The sequence below is a fragment of the Notamacropus eugenii genome, chromosome 2 (genome assembly GCF_028372415.1).
Source record: "Notamacropus eugenii isolate mMacEug1 chromosome 2, mMacEug1.pri_v2, whole genome shotgun sequence".
Classification (NCBI taxonomy): domain Eukaryota; kingdom Metazoa; phylum Chordata; class Mammalia; order Diprotodontia; family Macropodidae; genus Notamacropus; species Notamacropus eugenii.
In genome coordinates this window covers 311,449,138-311,466,121 of record NC_092873.1, presented here as the reverse complement: position 1 = coordinate 311,466,121, position 16,984 = coordinate 311,449,138, and the positions used below count along the sequence as shown (strand labels likewise).

At 42.7% G+C, this 16,984-nt stretch overlaps 1 protein-coding gene across 2 annotated transcripts in view; it reads left to right on the top strand.

Moving 5' to 3' along the window:
• Positions 1 to 16,984, top strand: part of RHBDL3 (rhomboid like 3) — a 68,506-nt gene that overhangs the window by 28,495 nt on the left and 23,027 nt on the right. For both annotated transcript variants that reach the window (XM_072644973.1, XM_072644974.1), the window contains exons 3-5: positions 345 to 569; positions 6,431 to 6,579; positions 10,889 to 11,001. In XM_072644973.1, coding sequence (XP_072501074.1) covers positions 345 to 569; positions 6,431 to 6,579; positions 10,889 to 11,001 — 487 coding nt within the window. The remainder of the gene's footprint in view (positions 1 to 344; positions 570 to 6,430; positions 6,580 to 10,888; positions 11,002 to 16,984) is intronic.

Sequence of the window (16,984 nt, the reverse complement as noted above, 5' to 3'; positions counted from 1 at the left end):
GTACTGAAAACATCTCTTGCTAATTATATCTCTTAAGGGAAAAATAGCTCCATCAGTCATGTATCAGGGTATTTCTGTTCAAACTCCTAAAGCATCCAGGGAATGGATGCTTTTTCCAGGGACTGGCATCTCTGAGAGTGGTATGAATGGGAAAGTCTATGAGGTCCTGGATCACATTCACTCTGCTTTCTTCCTTTTTCTGCTCCCCATTTTGTTTATGTCTTTATCCTCACAAGGAAATACCTATATCTGACCCCCAGCCCCAGCCCAGCCAAGATGATCTCAGGGGACATCGACAAGGGAATGCTCTGTTTGAGATTTCATTTCTATCCTTCTCTCCACAGATGAGCAACAAGCGGTCCAACAGCTTTCGCCAGGCCATCCTACAAGGTAACCGACGCCTGTGCAGCAAGGCATTACTGGAGGAAAAAGGACTGAGTCTCTCCCAGCGGCTGATCCGCCATGTTGCCTATGAGACCCTACCTCGTGAAATTGATCGCAAGTGGTACTATGACAGCTACACCTGCTGCCCCCCGCCTTGGTTCATGATTGCCATCACCCTCCTGGAGGCATGTGGTACTTTCTGGGGAGATGGGAGATGGGTGAGGTGGAGTGAAGTCCTAGAGCCCATGCCCTACTAGGTGTAAGGTGAGGTGAGGTGAGCAGTAGTAGGGAACAGCATATAAGATGCTGACAACTCTAGAGAAAAAGGCTTAGAGATGAAGAGCAAATTCCCATTTGTGATTTCAGGAAAATCCTGTTACAACAAAATCATTGCAGATCCTCCATAGAACATCAAGATTTTCCAGTGCTCAGTTGACAAATGGTCCTCTTACATCATTCATTACAACAAAACCCAAAGAATAACCAAAGGTTTTAGGCAGCCCATTGGAGTTCACTGTACTGGAATTTGCTCTGATTTTTATATTCTGAGTCAAATTATTTCAGTTGTCCTTCAGATGAGTGCCATTAGCCTGGTTTCTTTGCCACTCCGAGCCTCAGTTTCTCTCTCTGTAAAATGAGAATAATTGCGCTTTTCCTTTCCCTGCCTCATAGGGCTTTCCTGACTATAAGGTGAAAGATTAAGCATGGAAACTCTTTGAATATAGAAGCACTAGATATCAATCAACAAGCCTTTTTTAAGTATCTGAAGAGTGGTAGGCCCTGTGTCCAAGGGATAGAAAGAAAAAAAAAAGAAAAACAGTTCCTACCTTTAAGGAGTTAACATTTTACACATTGATATAAATAATCTAGATAACCTGGTAGTGTGTGAAAAATGCCAGGCTTGGGGTCAGGAGGAAACTTAAGTTAAATCCTGCTTCCAATACTTACTAGCGGTATGACTATGGGCAAGAGTCACTTAATTTCTGTGCCTCAGTTTCCTCACTGGTAGAATAAAGATAATAATGCCTTTAGAACCTACCTCACAGGGCTGATGTGAGCTTTAATTGAGATGTTGTACTTTGTAAACCCTAAAGTGACATATAAATATCAAGGTCAGGTTTAGAGGGTTTTTTTTTTTAAATTTGTTTTGTTTTTGTGCTAGGCTTGTTATTTCATTGGTATTTTGGGAGCCAAGTGACAAAATGGATAGGGTACTGGGCCTTAGAATCAGGGAGACCTAGGTTCAAATCCAGCCTTAGACAATTATTGGCTATGCAACACTGGACAGATCGGTTAGCCTTTCTCAGCCTCAGTTTCTTTAGTTGTAAAATGGGGATAATAGCACCTACCCTTAGGATTGTTGTAAAGATCAAATGAGATAATTTTTGTTAAGTTCTTAGTATAGTGCCTGGCATATAGTAGGCGCTTTATAAATGCTTGCTATAGGGAATTCTTGATAAGGAAGCTCCCTCTATTGTTGCAGAGAAGTCCTTGCTCTACAATTTATAGCCCTAGAGAACTATTTGGGGTATTGAGAGATTAAATAGTTTAGGCTTGCTGGTCTACCAGTCAGAACCCTCAGGGAGGAGCTATGGACTACTAAGCAATAATTCTTTCTACTCAGATGACCAGGAAGTCTTGTCAGCTGCCTAAGCCTTGGGCCACTGAGCCCAAGGTCACATAGTAGTTAACAAGCCCTTTCAAAATACTTACTATGTGCCAGGCACTGTGCTAAACTCTGGGGAATTCAAATACAAGCAGAAAGAGAGAGAGTCCCCCATCCTTAAGGAGTATATAGTTCACATATAGCCCCTTAAAGCTTGCCAGATGCCTTCCATATGTCTTCCTATTTGATCTTTACAACAACAGGGTTTGTGTGTATGTGTGTGTGTGTGTGCACACATGCACACATGCTCATATACTCATGTAACACTATTATTATCATCCCCATTTTATAGATGAGGAAACTGAGGCAAGGAGAGACTTGTCCAGGGTCACCCAGCTAGTTAGAGTCTGAGACAGGATTGGAACTCAGGTCTAGTATTCAACATTGTACCACCTAGCAGTCTCAATAGCCAACATATGTCAGAAACGGGTCTGTCTTGATGCTGAAGTCTACACTCCAACCATCACTCCATGCTGCCTCTGTAGATGTAAATTTATATATATATATATATATGCACACACACAGATATATGCATATGTATCTATATATAATACCGATGATGTGACTTTTCAGTATTTAGTGGTACATGTCTGGTTTTAATATATTTTTAATGGAGTCTCCTGTTAGTCTGTTGTAAGTGTACATCATCTGCATAGAAGTCTCCTAATTTAGGAATATTTGAATTGAGGACAGTAGAGAAGAAATTGCCCCCCCTTCCCACATGCCCCACCCCAATTTCTTTGGATGTCCAGCCTGGCCACTGGAAACTCCCTAAGCTGCCTTTCTGGAGATATTCATGACATCTTTCCCCTTGTCCCAGCTCCTTAACCAGGGTTACAGATTTAACTTTTTGTTACATGTTTCTGTGAAGTTTCTGCCTAACAAACAGTAGTATAATAACCAAGCACCACTGGTTCTTGCATTTTTATCACATTACAGGAGGCCCAATTCATTGGCTTGAGATCATTTGATCTGTTGCTGTGACTTCATCCCAGACAGTTTTGTTTGCAGGGGCAATTTTCACATTTGAGTCTCTCAGGGCTCCTGGGAGATAGTCACACCAAAGTGCTATGAAACCCATTTTTACAGATGAGGAAACTGAGGCCCAGGGAGGACAAGTGGTTTGCCTTAGGTCTCGTGGATAGGTAACAACAGTTCTTCCAACTCCCAGTCTGGTACTTTTCCTTTTCCCTTCTGTTTGTTTTATTGTTGAACTGACATTTAAAGGCTTTTGTTAATTCATTTATTAACTCCTATTTGAGGGCTTCTAATGATGATGATGAGTTCCCTTTAGAAGCCATGCCTACTATCAGCTCATCTACAGCCTGTATGGTTGGTTAGTGCTTCAGTGGACAGAATGGTTCCCTGGAGTCCAGAGAAAAGGACTGACTTACTACTCCCACGGTGCTACAGAGGCTGTAGCTTAGCTCAGTAAGCTCAAGATAGTAATATAGTAGCATCCAGTTTAGCCAGATTGTAGCAGCATCAGATATGTAGAACACCCCATGGTGGGAGGAGTGGGGAGAGAGAAGGTTTCAGAAACAGTTGCCACCAAACCTGTGAAGACCTTGCACTTTATTCAGTCTACTCAGCTCTCAACTCAGTCACCTGTATTTTTAACACAAGTGTAATGAGCTTGGTTATATGGCTGCCTAGCCTACAGCTGATTAGAGGGGGAGAGGAGGAGACATTTTGACAATAGCAATGAAAACAAGGCAGCAAAGGACACAAAAGGAGAAAATAAAAATTAGATGCAAGAATTGGAAAATTTCAGTCTGGGTCCATTTGCTCTCTGTAATATCAACAGTCCTGATATTACAAATCATAAGACCTGTGACCCTTCTCACTTAGGCCCCTGTTTTTAAAAACTCTCTTTTTATTGATATCTTTTGATTCCAACAGGGCAGCTAGGTAACACCATAGTGCATAGAGCACTGGACTTGGAATCAGAAGACTTCTTAATGAGTTCAAATCTCTCCTCAGACATTTACCAGCTATGTGACCTTGGACTAGTTTTTCCTATTTTCCTCAGTTTCCTTATTTGTAAAATCACCTGGAGAAGGAAATGCAAACCACCCCAGGATCTTTGACAAGAACACCCCAAATGGGATCACAAAGAGTCAGACACTGCTGAAATGACTGAACAACAAATTTGGTTCTAAATCCCATTCATTTCCCAATGGCTATCAGTATTTCAGCATGGAACAATGATTGTTTATAATAATGACTATCATCAAGAAAAAGTGAAATCATGTGTTCCATTTGCCCAATTTAAAGACAAAATGAGTTTAGAATATATTTTAGAAAAATGTGCATCACACATGGCTAAAATAAGCCATGTCTCAGAATTTCAGTACATGAACTTTATGAGGAAAGTGATTGTCAATAATAAATAATTCATTTTACAAAGCACATGATGATAATAGAAGACACTTTCCTCACAACATCTTTGTTAGGTTGGTAGTGTAATGTTTTTCCACTCATTTTACAGAAGGAAACCTGAGACTGAGATAGGTTAGGGCTTTATCCAGGATTACATAATTTGTAAATATCAGAGTCAGGATTGGAAACTAGATAATTCTGACTCTCAGTCTAAAATGCTTTCCCAATATTCAGTTTCTCATCCTTATGTGGAATGCCAGGTTGCCCACATGGACAATTGAAGTCTGTTACAGTAATATGAAGCCCATGATCACCCAGATTATACCAGCCTGGCAATAGGGATAGGGAGTAGTAAGCAAAAAGAAATGAGTGACCATTTGGCATATGATGACCGCTACTACTACTCTACTACTGCATACTGACTACTACTAGTAGCTAACAGAGAGAGAGAGAACTTAGTACGTGTCAGGCACTGTGCTAAGTGCTTTGACAGATGCATCATATGATCCTTACAACAACCCTGCAAAGTAAATGCTACTATTTTCCCTACTTTATAATAGAGGAAACTGAGGCAAACAGAGGTTAAATGACTTGCCTAGGGTCCCATTGCTAATAAATGTCTGAGGCTGGATTTTAACTCAGGTCTTCTGGACTCCTGGGCCCAATGTTCTATTCACTGTGCCACTGCTGCCGCCACTACCATTACCACCACTACCACTACCACCATCACCACCACTATCATCACCATCACCACCACTACCACTACCACCTAGCATTCATATATTGCTTTAAGATTTGCAAAGTGCTTTATATGATATAACCCTAACCCTAAATTTGATCCTTAAAATAACCCTGTGAGATAGGTTGATTATTCCCATTTTCCAGAGGTAGCTAAGTGGTGCAGGAGATGGAGCACTGCAACTGGAGTCAGAAAGACCTGAGTTCCAATCCAAGCTCTGATACTTATTAGTTACATGACTCTCCCAAGTCACTTAACTTGTCAACCTCATTTTCTCCACCTGTAAAATGGGGTTTAATGAAAACATTTACCTCTCAGGATCAAATGAGATAATATTTTAAAGTACATTGCAAATTTTTATGCACTATGTAAATGCTAGCTATTACTACTATATGAGTTTATGGAGAAGAAATACAATGAAAATAAAAATAAATGAATAGAAGGTAACCAAATACAAGGGAATTTGGGAGGGAGGGCACTAGCTTCTAAAGAGATCAGGAGAGGCTTCATTTCATATAGAGGAGATGCTTGAGCTGAAGGAGAAGGATTCTGTGAGGCAAAAGTGAGGAGGGGATGGATTCCAAGCATGGGGCACTGCCCATAAATTGGGTGGTAATACTGAAGGGAAGGGGATCTTACAGCCTAGAAGAGGCTTGCTACTGGGCTGAGTCCCTCTTCTCTTATTCCCCTCACATTTGAAAATAAGGTAACAGATAAACCTTAAAGTTCTATATTAATGTCATCCAATAATGATAATTAACAATAATAATGTAGCATAACATTATGCAGTTGCTGTAGGATTTTCCCAACATCTGAGCCATAATGAACAATTTTGGCACCTGGGACAAGCAGCAAGAAAATGAGCTTTTAGATGATAAGATTCATAGGAGCATTGATTTAGAGCTAAAAGAGACCTTCTATGTTATCTAGTTAATCCCTGTCATTTTACCAATGAGGAAACCAAAAACTCAGAGGGATAAAACAAATTCAGCTGAGTGGGAGGGAAGGATTAGTTACTATAGTGACTTCTATGACACTGAAAGAATGCATATGTTAAGTTTCTCTCTAAATTTAGATGCCCTGGGGCACAGCCCTGATCACCTCACCCTAGTTACAGCTCTACTTAGCAGCTTGTTTCCTGGGTGATAGTGGTGGTTATAATTCACTGTAGGAACTCTGAGTGTTAGCAAAAGAAGGTAGGTTCCCAGGCATTTCTAGCCTTAGTAACAGAGACTCTCTATTCCTTGGCTTTTATCCAGATTGCCTTTTTTCTCTACAATGGGGTGGCCTTGGATCAGTTTGTGTTGCAGGTCACCCACCCCCACTACCTGAAGAATGCTTTAGTTTATCACCCCCAGCTCCGAGCCCAGGCCTGGCGCTACCTGACCTACATCTTCATGCATGCCGGGTAAGTACCTATCTTCCTATTTTCTCTCCCTGAATTCATAAAGTCATATGTAATATTAAGGGGTTTATATGGCAAAGATAGGAGAGTGTGGTAGATAAAATGGTAGACTGAAGTCAGGATTCATTCATACCTGACCTCTGACACTTACTGATTGTGTGACCATGCACAGCTCACCACCTCTCTGAACTTCAGGCAGCTGAGACTTATTTATTTTTAGGATTTATTTACTAGCTCTTGACATTTGCTCATGAAGGTGTTCCAGAGAAGAGCCTAGCCATAGGATTTTCTTCCTTATTTTGGATGATTTCTTGGTTACTTATGTTTGTGATTGGTTACTAAGTTTATAATCAATCTTTAAAAGTATTAGGGAGTAAAAATGTGTTCAGAAGATCATACATTTAGAACTGGAAAGGACTTTAGGACCTTATAGTCCAACCTCTTTGAGAGATTCAAGTGATTTACCCAGTCATATTTGTTGTAGTGTTCAATTATTTCAGTCACATCAGACTCTTTGTGACCCCATTTAGGGTTCTCTTGGCAAAGAATACTGGACTGGTTTGTCATTTTCTTCTTCAACTCATTTTACAGATTAGGAAACTGAAGGGTGAAGTGATTTGCCCATGGTCACATAGCTATTGTCTGAGGCTGAATTTGAACTCAGGTCTTCCTGATTCTAGGCCCACTGCTTTATCTACTGCACCACCTTTGATACATAGGTAATATCAAAAGTAATCAAAATATTAGAGATTGAAAGCTAGAAGAGACCTCAGATGTCATTTAATCCAATTCCCTCATTTTACAGATAAGGGAAACTGAGGCTCCCAGAGGTTAAGTGATTTGCCCAAGATCACATGGGTAGTGTCAGAAGCAGGATATGAACCCAGGTCCTCTGACCTATTATACCAGGTCACAAATGATCAAGCTGGGTTGCCAGCTCAGTGATCTTAACACTGTCTGATGCTGCCTCTCATTCACATAGATAGTATAGGAAACAGAAGGGGCAGCTAGGTGGTACAATAGATAGAGCACCAGTGCAGGAGTCCGGAGGACCTGAGTTCAAATCTCACCTCAGACACTTGACACTCACTAGTTGTGTGACCTTGGGCAAGTCACTTAACCCCAATTGCCTCATCCTGGGTCATCTCCAGTCATCCTGATGAATATCTGGTCACTGGATTCAGATGGCTCTGGAAGAGAAGTGAGGCTGGTGACCTGCATAGCCCTCCCTCACTCAAAACAAAGTCAAATGCAAGTCATGTCATTATTTCTCTGATGACGTGGTCTTCTTTGGCAATGAAGAACAAACACACACATAGGAAACAGAATGCTAGAGGGCCTAGGCCCAAATTCTTTCTGCCTCTGTAACCTTGGGCAAGTGCCTTGCCTTCTCTGGTCCTCTTTCCTCATCTGTAAAAAAGGGGGGTTGGACTGGGTGGCCCCTGATGTCATTTCTAGCTCGAGAGCTCTGACCCCATGAATTGATCAGATGTCAATTGAATTTATGAGGGCCACGAGGTTATGGAGTGAAGGAGGGATTGGGTAGGATTGACTGAATGACACCCCCTCCCCACTTTCTTCCCCTCTGTGGATCGTTTCCAGGGTCACAGCCATGGAAGGTAGGCAAGGTCATCTCCCTGACTTGAATCAATATTTTTTATTCCTGTTTGAAGCTTTTACAGCCTGGGTGCTCTTTGCAAGGAGAGACACAATCATCCAAGCCCCTGCTGCATTTCCATGACAAAGGCCAACTTGCTGGCTAAGTGGTCACCCAAGGGAAGGCAGGAGGCCATGCAGGGATAACTTCACTAGAGCAGGCCGGACTCCAGGTCACTGTGCAGGGTTCAAGAACTCAGACCCCCAGCTCTTCCCCCAACTCACATCAAAAGGACAAACAATCTAGTTTTCTCCTAACCGTCCCTACTGAACTTTGGGGGTGGGGGGTGGGAAATGACCTGTTGACCCATTGTTTTTTGGAGTAGCCTCCCCCTTTTGAAGGGAAAGAGGCAAGCCTAGCGTTTGCTTCCCAGAATTCCATTGTCCCTTCCCCTACTCTGAAAGAGACAGACTGGCCAGGCTGCACCCTGACTGAGAGATCCATTGTGAGGTTCACTTCCTGCTGAGTCTTTAAAATGGTAATTGTCTCAGTCCCTAATTTACTTCCCTGCCTGCCTGGGGAAGGGAGGGTCCTTGTGGGCTGGCCAGGCATCCAGGTGGTTGCCAAAACTAAAATCTGAAGGAACTGAGAAGTCTGGAGGTCTGAGAGGAGGGCAGGTGGAGGGACTATTAATCTCTTCTCTCCCTCTCCCCACTTCAGCTTTTGATATGCTGGTAGTGAAAGGTGGGGGTGCTCAGGCTCATTAATTCCCCTGGCCATTCAACCTATCCCTGAGGCAGCTGGACACTGATAAATCAATTGGATGCTGTCATTGGAAAGAATGACCAGCTAAAAGGAGCTGAGGCCAATTAGATTTTATGGAGCTTTTCCAAAGGCTGGGGCAGGAAGAGGCCAGCCTTGATATAGGAGTCACCCCTAAGAAGATCTTTCTTCTGCCATTGAATCCCTTTGTATCCACCCTCCACCCCATCTCTCCACCCCTGGTGATCCTGGAGGATTCTGGTCTCACTTCTTGCCCTACTGGCCTTCTACCACACTGGAGCCACTCTCCAAAGATGTTACCATGATCAAGGCTCTGAGGTGGCCAGTGAGAAAATATGTTGGAGACAGTGGACCTGGGTTCAGATCTTGACTGCTACTTACAACCTCTGTGACCTTAGGCAAGTCATTTACCTACGGTGCCTCTGTGTCCTCATCTACAAAATGGAAGTGTTGTACTGCATAACCTCTGTGGTTCTGGGCAGAGCAGGAGAGAGTGTATGCTTTGGTGCAAGACCTTGTTTGTGGGCACTCACAGTAGATAATCTACATATCTGTGTGGCAGGGTTGCCCTGATGGGTGAAACTGGTGGCAAAGTATTCTTTGTCCAAAACAGTGACATGACTTATTAGAGTAAACAATAGAGACCTGGCCCAGAGCTGAGAACTGAACATTGGGAAGGCAGGAAATAAGCATTTATTTAGTACCTACTATGTGCTAAATACTTTTCTAAATGTTGTCTCATTTGATCCTCACAACAACCTTGGGAGACAAGTGTCCTTATTATCCCCACTTTATAGTTGGAGAAACTGAGGCAGACAGAGTTTAAGTGACTTGCTCAGGGTCCCACAGCTGGTGTCTGAGGCAGGATTTTAACTTGGATCTTCCTGACTCCATGTCCAGTGCTCTGTGTCCTGCAGCCCCACCAGCTGCTTTGAGTTCTGGACTCTCATTTAGATACTATTTCTTGATCTCCTTCATTCATTTTTAGAATCATAGATTTAGCCCTGGTAGGGATCTTAAAGGCCTCTCATTTTAAAACTAAGGAAATGGAAGCCCAGAGAGGTGAAGTGGTTTGCCCCCAATTACACAGGTAACAAGTACCAGAGTCAGGATTTCAGTCCAGGTGCTTTGATTCCAAACCCAATGCTTCCCCTCACAGAATCGTAGCGTTATAGGTTTAGAGCTGGAAGAGACCCAATAGGTCATCTAGTCCAAAACCTTCATTTTGCAGATGAGAAAAATGAGGCATCCAGGGTTAAGTGACTTGCCTAAGGTCATTCAGGTAGTAAGGGTCAGAGGTAGGATTCGAACCCAGATCCTCTGACTTCAAATCCAGTTCTCTCCCACCATATTAAGCTGTCTCTAACTGTAGCTGGCACTGTGCTAGGTGTTCGGAGGGGTAGGGACAGGGGAGAGGGATAGGAAGAGAAGAACAAAACAGTCCTTGCCCCTCAGGGAGCCCACCCTCTATTGGGGGGAAACAAGTCCATAGATAAGTAAATACAAGATAAACAAGACAGAATAATTTTGGTGGGAGCAAGGACAGGGGATGTGCTAACAGTTATTGGGACTGGAAAAGTCTTCACGAAGGAGGTGGTACTTGAGGCCATGGATTCGAGGAACCCTCCCCCACATTCCCTTTAGCAGCTGGGAGCTGAGTGACATCCCCTGCTGGTCCTCATCCCTCCAGAGAAGGGAAGGACACAGACAAGGGAGAAGGCAACAGGGGAAGGAAACCTTACATTGCAGACTGGGTGCTTGCCTGCTGTGCCAAGCCACTTCCAAGAAGCTCCAGCCTTCTTCCCAGAGAACAGATGTTACTCCTCTCAGTCCCTTCATGCCCCTGAGCGTTATGTTCTTGAATTGGATGGGGAAGGGCCCCTTTTCCAAAGGCTGACCATCTGATGGAGCTCTTCTCCCTCTCTGGCACAGGATAGAACACCTAGGTCTCAACGTGGTCCTGCAGCTCCTCGTGGGTGTCCCGTTAGAGATGGTGCATGGAGCTACCCGCATTGGGTTCGTTTATGTGGCTGGTGTTGTGGCAGGTAGGTGGGGCCAGGTTCAAATGGAGCAGGCTGCCCCAAAGCTATCAGGAAAAACTCCCATGATGCCAGTTCATGTGCACAATTTCCAGTGGGGGGAAGGTCACTGATTTTTTCTTTTTTTGCTCCCTTTTGTAAAGAGCTACAAGCACAGAGTTGATTACTTACCTGTATGGACTATTTGGCATATATCTCATTGATCTTCAAATCACACTCTGACGTATCCAAAATGAAAATGTAGGAGAGGGAAGGATGTAGGTGGTCATGAGAGAGGAACAATGACTTCAAGGGGCACAGATTTAGAACTGGAAGAGACTTTAGCAATAATCTTGGCCAATCCCTCATTTTACAAATGAGGAAACTGAAGTTTGGGGAAGTTACCACCTGTCCCACCTACATGCACTGCAGCCTCCCCTCACTGTCATCTGACCTACTAGTAGCTTAAGTACCTGCTTCACCCTTAACCCTCCCAGGCCTTTCCATCTGCCTTGTAACAACCTTTTTTTAAATGTAATATCTCCCCCAATTAGAGTGAGTTCCTTGGGAAGAAGGACTGTCTCCCTTTCTCTCTTTGAATCTCTGGGACTTGACAAGTAGTAAGTGCTTCATAAATGTTTTCTCATTCATTAATTCACTCATTCACTCATTTCAAGGTCACACCAATTACAAAGCCTTGGCGGCAAGATTTAAATCTTAGCACTCGAGCAATGAAAGACTTTATTCCTAGTACAAAGCTTAATCAATGTTTTATCACTTTGTCTGTCTATCTATCTATCCACTTTGACCCCTTTATCTTACAGATTGGGAAACTGGGTTCAGTTTAAGTGTCTTGCCCAGGATCATACAGGTAGAAAGTGACAGGTACAGGATTTGAACCCAGGTCCTCTAACTCCATTGTCCTAAGACTCTGGGCTGGAGGGGACAGGAAAAGAGGTATCCTCCTTTTGAGAATGAAGGAAAATCAGAAATCTGCTTGTGATGTCCCCTTATGTTCAGCTACTATTTTGTGGAGGTTGCTTGGGCTGAAGTCGAGCAAGCTGATGTCCCAGTTTAAAGGATCTCTTTAAAATATTCAATGTCTTTAATTCTACAAGTATTTATTAAGCTCCTAATATATGCCAGGCACTGTAATAGGCACAAGGAATTCAAAGTAAAATATAGAACAACCTTTGCCTGCAAGGAATTTTGGGAGAAATGACGTGTATTCAAATAAATAAATGTAAACTATATACAGAGTAGACAGGGAGTTATTTAGGGCCAACAACCAAGAAATGCCTCCAGGAGGAGGATGCTATTAGATTGAAGAAGGATTCCAACAAGTGTGAGGAGAGAGAGAGAAAGCATTCCAAGCATGAGGCACAGCTTGTGCAAAAATACAGAGGCAGGAGATGGAACAACATGTATGGGGAATATCCAGCACCCCGGCTTGTCTGGAGCAGAGAGTTCTCCTTCAAGGGCCAAACTGAAACTGCTCCAGAATCAAAGCACAAAGGGATCCAAGAAGAGTCCAATCAAGAGCATTACAACCCCCAGGCTGCCTTCCACAGTACCCAATGAGAAGCTATGAAAGGATAAGAACTGGAGGAGTGGACAGATTTCTGCAGGGAAATAAGCCAAGTTCTAGCTCTGTGGGGCTAGATCACTTTATGGATTTTATTGGTGGCATTTTTATAAGGTTTTCCAAGTGCCTGCTGTATGTTAGTGAGGTCTTGATCTTTTCCCAGTAGCAATAAAATTGCAATCAAAAGAGTAGAACTCCATCTAGCCTTGCAAACCAACTACAGGCAGTGTGACCAAGGGGTGCTCAGGAAGGAAGGTGGTAATGATGTCCACCCACACAAAGCTCCTCTCTGCCCTTCAGCTTCCTTTATTTCAGTGAGATTTCCCCAAACACATACCTCCTTCAGTGTTCTCCAATAAAAGGATGACAGTACTGCTACCTTGGACAGCACCCACCAGAGTCACTCCCTAAGACCTAATTTTCTGTAATACACATACACAAAAAGAAAGTCACATGCCCACTTTTCAGAACAGGGAACTGAGAGACCCACAGGTTCCATAACAAAGGAACAGAAAATAAATTTGTCCAATCTGCAGCCGATATTAAGTTTGGTAAGATGGAATATTTTGGAAGATGGGTAAAATTCTAAATGACCTTGGACAGTTAGGGGAGGAAAAAATGAGTTTATGGAAAAGGAAGATTGAAATGATCATCTTGTTGCAATGAGGGCTGGGTGGCACATTCATCATTTAGACAAATACAAGCTGAGGAAGGGTTGCCTAGGTCAGTTAGGTCCCTGCTAGTGTTTCTTGGATACTTTCCATTGCCAACCACTTGGGAAAACAATGGGATTTTTTTTTTTGTCTCCAAAGACTATGACCCTGGGACATGGCCTGCCTCCATTTTTCTCTAGGGGTCATCTCTCCCACATTAATTCCACAGTTGCAATGCACACATTACTTTTACTACCCAGCAGAGGTTGTGGGGAATTTCTGAAGTACAAACGCTGTACCATTTAGGTAAATTGCAAGCCAAAGGTCTCATATTCCTCCATTACTTTGACAAAGGTTTAAAATCCTCTCTTGCTTCCAAATCTTCCCATTTTACTCCCCTTCCCATCAGCAAGCCCCTCCTTTGTCCCCGAACCTTAGGGTCACTAACTTTTTTTTTTACTAGTTGACCTCATTTCTTCTTTCCCATTCAAAACTGAACTACTTCCTTTAGCCATGCATTTGTTCAATAGAGAAAGACTGATATTGGGATTTGTTAGACAGCTAGATGGTATAGTGCTAGACTCAGAGTCAGGAAGACCTCGATTCAAATCCCATCTTGGATGTTTGCTTGCTGTGTGACCTTGGGAAATCAGATCACCTCTCTGGATGTAGGTTTCCTCTTTCATCAAATGATGGGGCAAGATTCAATGACTTCTAAGTTTCCTTCTAGTTCTAAGTCTATGAACACAGGATTCTATGGCTTTTTCATAATCATACAATAGGCATTCTCCTGACTTCTGTTGGATTCTCAATCATGGTGAGAATAGGGCAAAGAATTACAGTTATCCCAGGAAATAAAGAAATAAGTTTGTGTGCCACTCCTTAGTTGAGTGAATTGGAAGTGCCCCTGCCTCCTATTAGTAAGCATTGCCTGGAAAGCCCTTGTTTGTCTAAAGCTTGTCTACCCCTCTCTGTTGAGCAGACACAGGTTGTGACTTGGGGAGGTGGAGGTGGGAAGGAAATGATGAAGGAACAGAGACTTATTCCATCCACTCTCTGTGGAGTCACAGAAGGAGGTTATGCCTGGAAGGCTGGGACTTCCTCTGCCCAAGCTATACCAAAATAACCAAGCATCTCCTCCTTTTCCAGGTTCCTGTTAGCTTAAGTGGTACATCTCTGCAGAGATGTACCCCCCCAAAAAAAACCATTCCATTGTCATGCACATCAAGGCACATGCCTTGGTTTTATTTTATTTATCCCCTAATTTATAGCTGACCCTGCTTTGTGAAATTAACCAACAGTAGATCAATACCTAATTAAAACTGGAGGAAAGCTAATGGAAATGAACTGAGGAGTTCTAATTTGCTGGTCATTTTTTTTCTTCTGTGTGATTATTGCCCCTACCCTTCTCTACCCCTGGTATCATAATGGCAGTCTTAAAAGTCCTGGGGGTGAGATTGCTGTAGCGCTTAAGGATTTTGTTATGGCCCTTGGCGTTCCTAGCACAGATTTTGAAAGAGTGTAAATGCACTTCATTCCTCTCATTCATAGATGTTCAAGTTTTATAAGATCATAGATTTAGAGCTGGGAGGAAACTCAGAAGCCATTACCTCCCACCCCTTCATGAGGATAAAGAAACTGAGGCCCAGAGAGGTTAAGTAACTTGCCCAAGGTCACACAGGTAGCAAATATCAGGCAAAGGATTTGAACTCAGGACCTCTGACTTTTTTCACTGTCCTACTCTGCCTTTCCAACTATACCACTTAATCATGAATCAAGGAAATCCAGGGGACACCATTCAGTGAAGGCAACCCTGGGAGTCTGCCCAGAGACTCAGTGCCCCAGTGTATCTGTTCCAGTTGCTGGACTCAGTTTCCATATCCTGCAAAACAAACCCAGAAAGGGATGGAAGGGGAGTAGAGCCGGAGGGTTAAGATCAGATATTCATTCCTTAGCTTTGGTGCCCTGGGAGAATCCTGGTCAAAAGTATTATTGTGCCTCATTGAACTTTGGTAGAGGACCCTTACTTTCTTTCTGTAAGTCCTCAGTGATTTTAACTGGAGAGTCAGTGAGGTGTTGGACCTGGAATCAAGAGGCCTGGTTTCACATTCTTCCTCAGATACTTGAAAACTCTGTGACCCTGAATAAGTCCCTTAATATCTCAGAGCCTCATCTGTATCATCCTCTTCTATAAAATGGGGATAATAACATTGGGAGCTACTTCTCAGAATCACTGTGAAAAAAAGTGTTTTGCAAACCTTAAAAAGGTACTATATAAATGTAAGGTAAGGACAAGTCACTTAACCCTGTTGTTCCTCTTCTGGAAAATTGGAGAAGGAAATAGCAATCTGCTCCAGCATCTCTGCCAAGAAAACCCCAGGTGGGGTCATGAAGAGTCAGACACAACTGAACAACAATATTATTACTAGTAATAACTCAAGTCTCAGACCAAGGTTCCCTGTTAGTGCCTTGTAACATGCTACTGTTAGATTTTCTTTCCTTAGAAGCTGCTGAACTCTTGTGGACCCTAAATTTGGAGATTGGCTTTTTAGACAGAGCCAAAGCATGTTGGTTGAGCCCTATAATAATGCACAAGAAAATCACCAGTGGAGCTCTCTGAGATTCTGGGGATGGATTTAGGTGGGATATCGAGAACCAGAACCTGGCATCTAGTAGGCACTTTAATTTGTAAGGCAGCTCACTGGACTAAGAGCTGAAGATACAAAAACAAAGGATTTTTTTCAGATTATTTTTAAAAACACTTTAGGGATAGGAAAGCTAGTTATCACTGCTCTTCCTTTCCAGAATCTCAATCCTTGTGGGTGGGAAATTGTCCTTGATATCCTGCCTAAATCCATCCCCAGCATCTCAGAGAGCTCCGAGCCCCACTGGTGATTTTCTTGTGCATTATTTATTATCCAGCTCAATAAATATGCTTTGGCTCCTTCTAAAAAGCCAATCCTCAAATTTAAAGGCCTCCAGAATTTTTCAGTTTTTATAGAAAGAAAAACAAAAGGTAGCACATTATAAGGCACTGTTTGAGAAACCTTGGTTTGAGACTCGGATTATTACTAGTAATCATTGACTTGTTTAGTCATAAACTATTCTTCATGACCCCATTTGGGGTTTTCTTGGCAAAGATACTGTAGCGGTTTGCCATTTCCTTCTACAATTCATTTTACAGATGAGGAAATTGAGGTACAGAAAGGCTAAATAATTTGGTCAGAGTCACACAATCAGCAAGTGTCCTAAGGAGGAGTCCAACTTTTACATCTGGTCCCCTATCCACTGCAACCACCTGGCTGTGTAGAGTCTTAATAAATGCCTGGTGATCGATTGGAATAATAGGGCAAGTCAGGTGCTTGGATGGTTTATGAACAGCTTGGGGCAAAGATATGAACTAGATAATAACTCATATTTCTGTGCTGTTTTAAGATTTAACAAAATAACAAAGGTTTGACTTTTCTCACAGTGGGAGTATAGTGTAGCTGAAAGAACTCTGGAGTCTTTGGATAGAGTCAGGAAGACCTAGGTACGAAATCTACTCTTGGAAGACTCCTGCTACCTTGATGACCTCCACCAATACAGGATGGTACCTTCTCTGAAACTGTATAGTCTTAGAGCAAACTTTATCATCCATAATCTTTTCTTCTTTTGGTCATAGACAACTTTGGCACTTTGGTGAAATTTATGGACCCCTTTTCAGAATTATGGTTTCTTGAATTAAAATTCTTTTCAATCAGCAAGAATCCCACCCACCCTTCCCACTGTA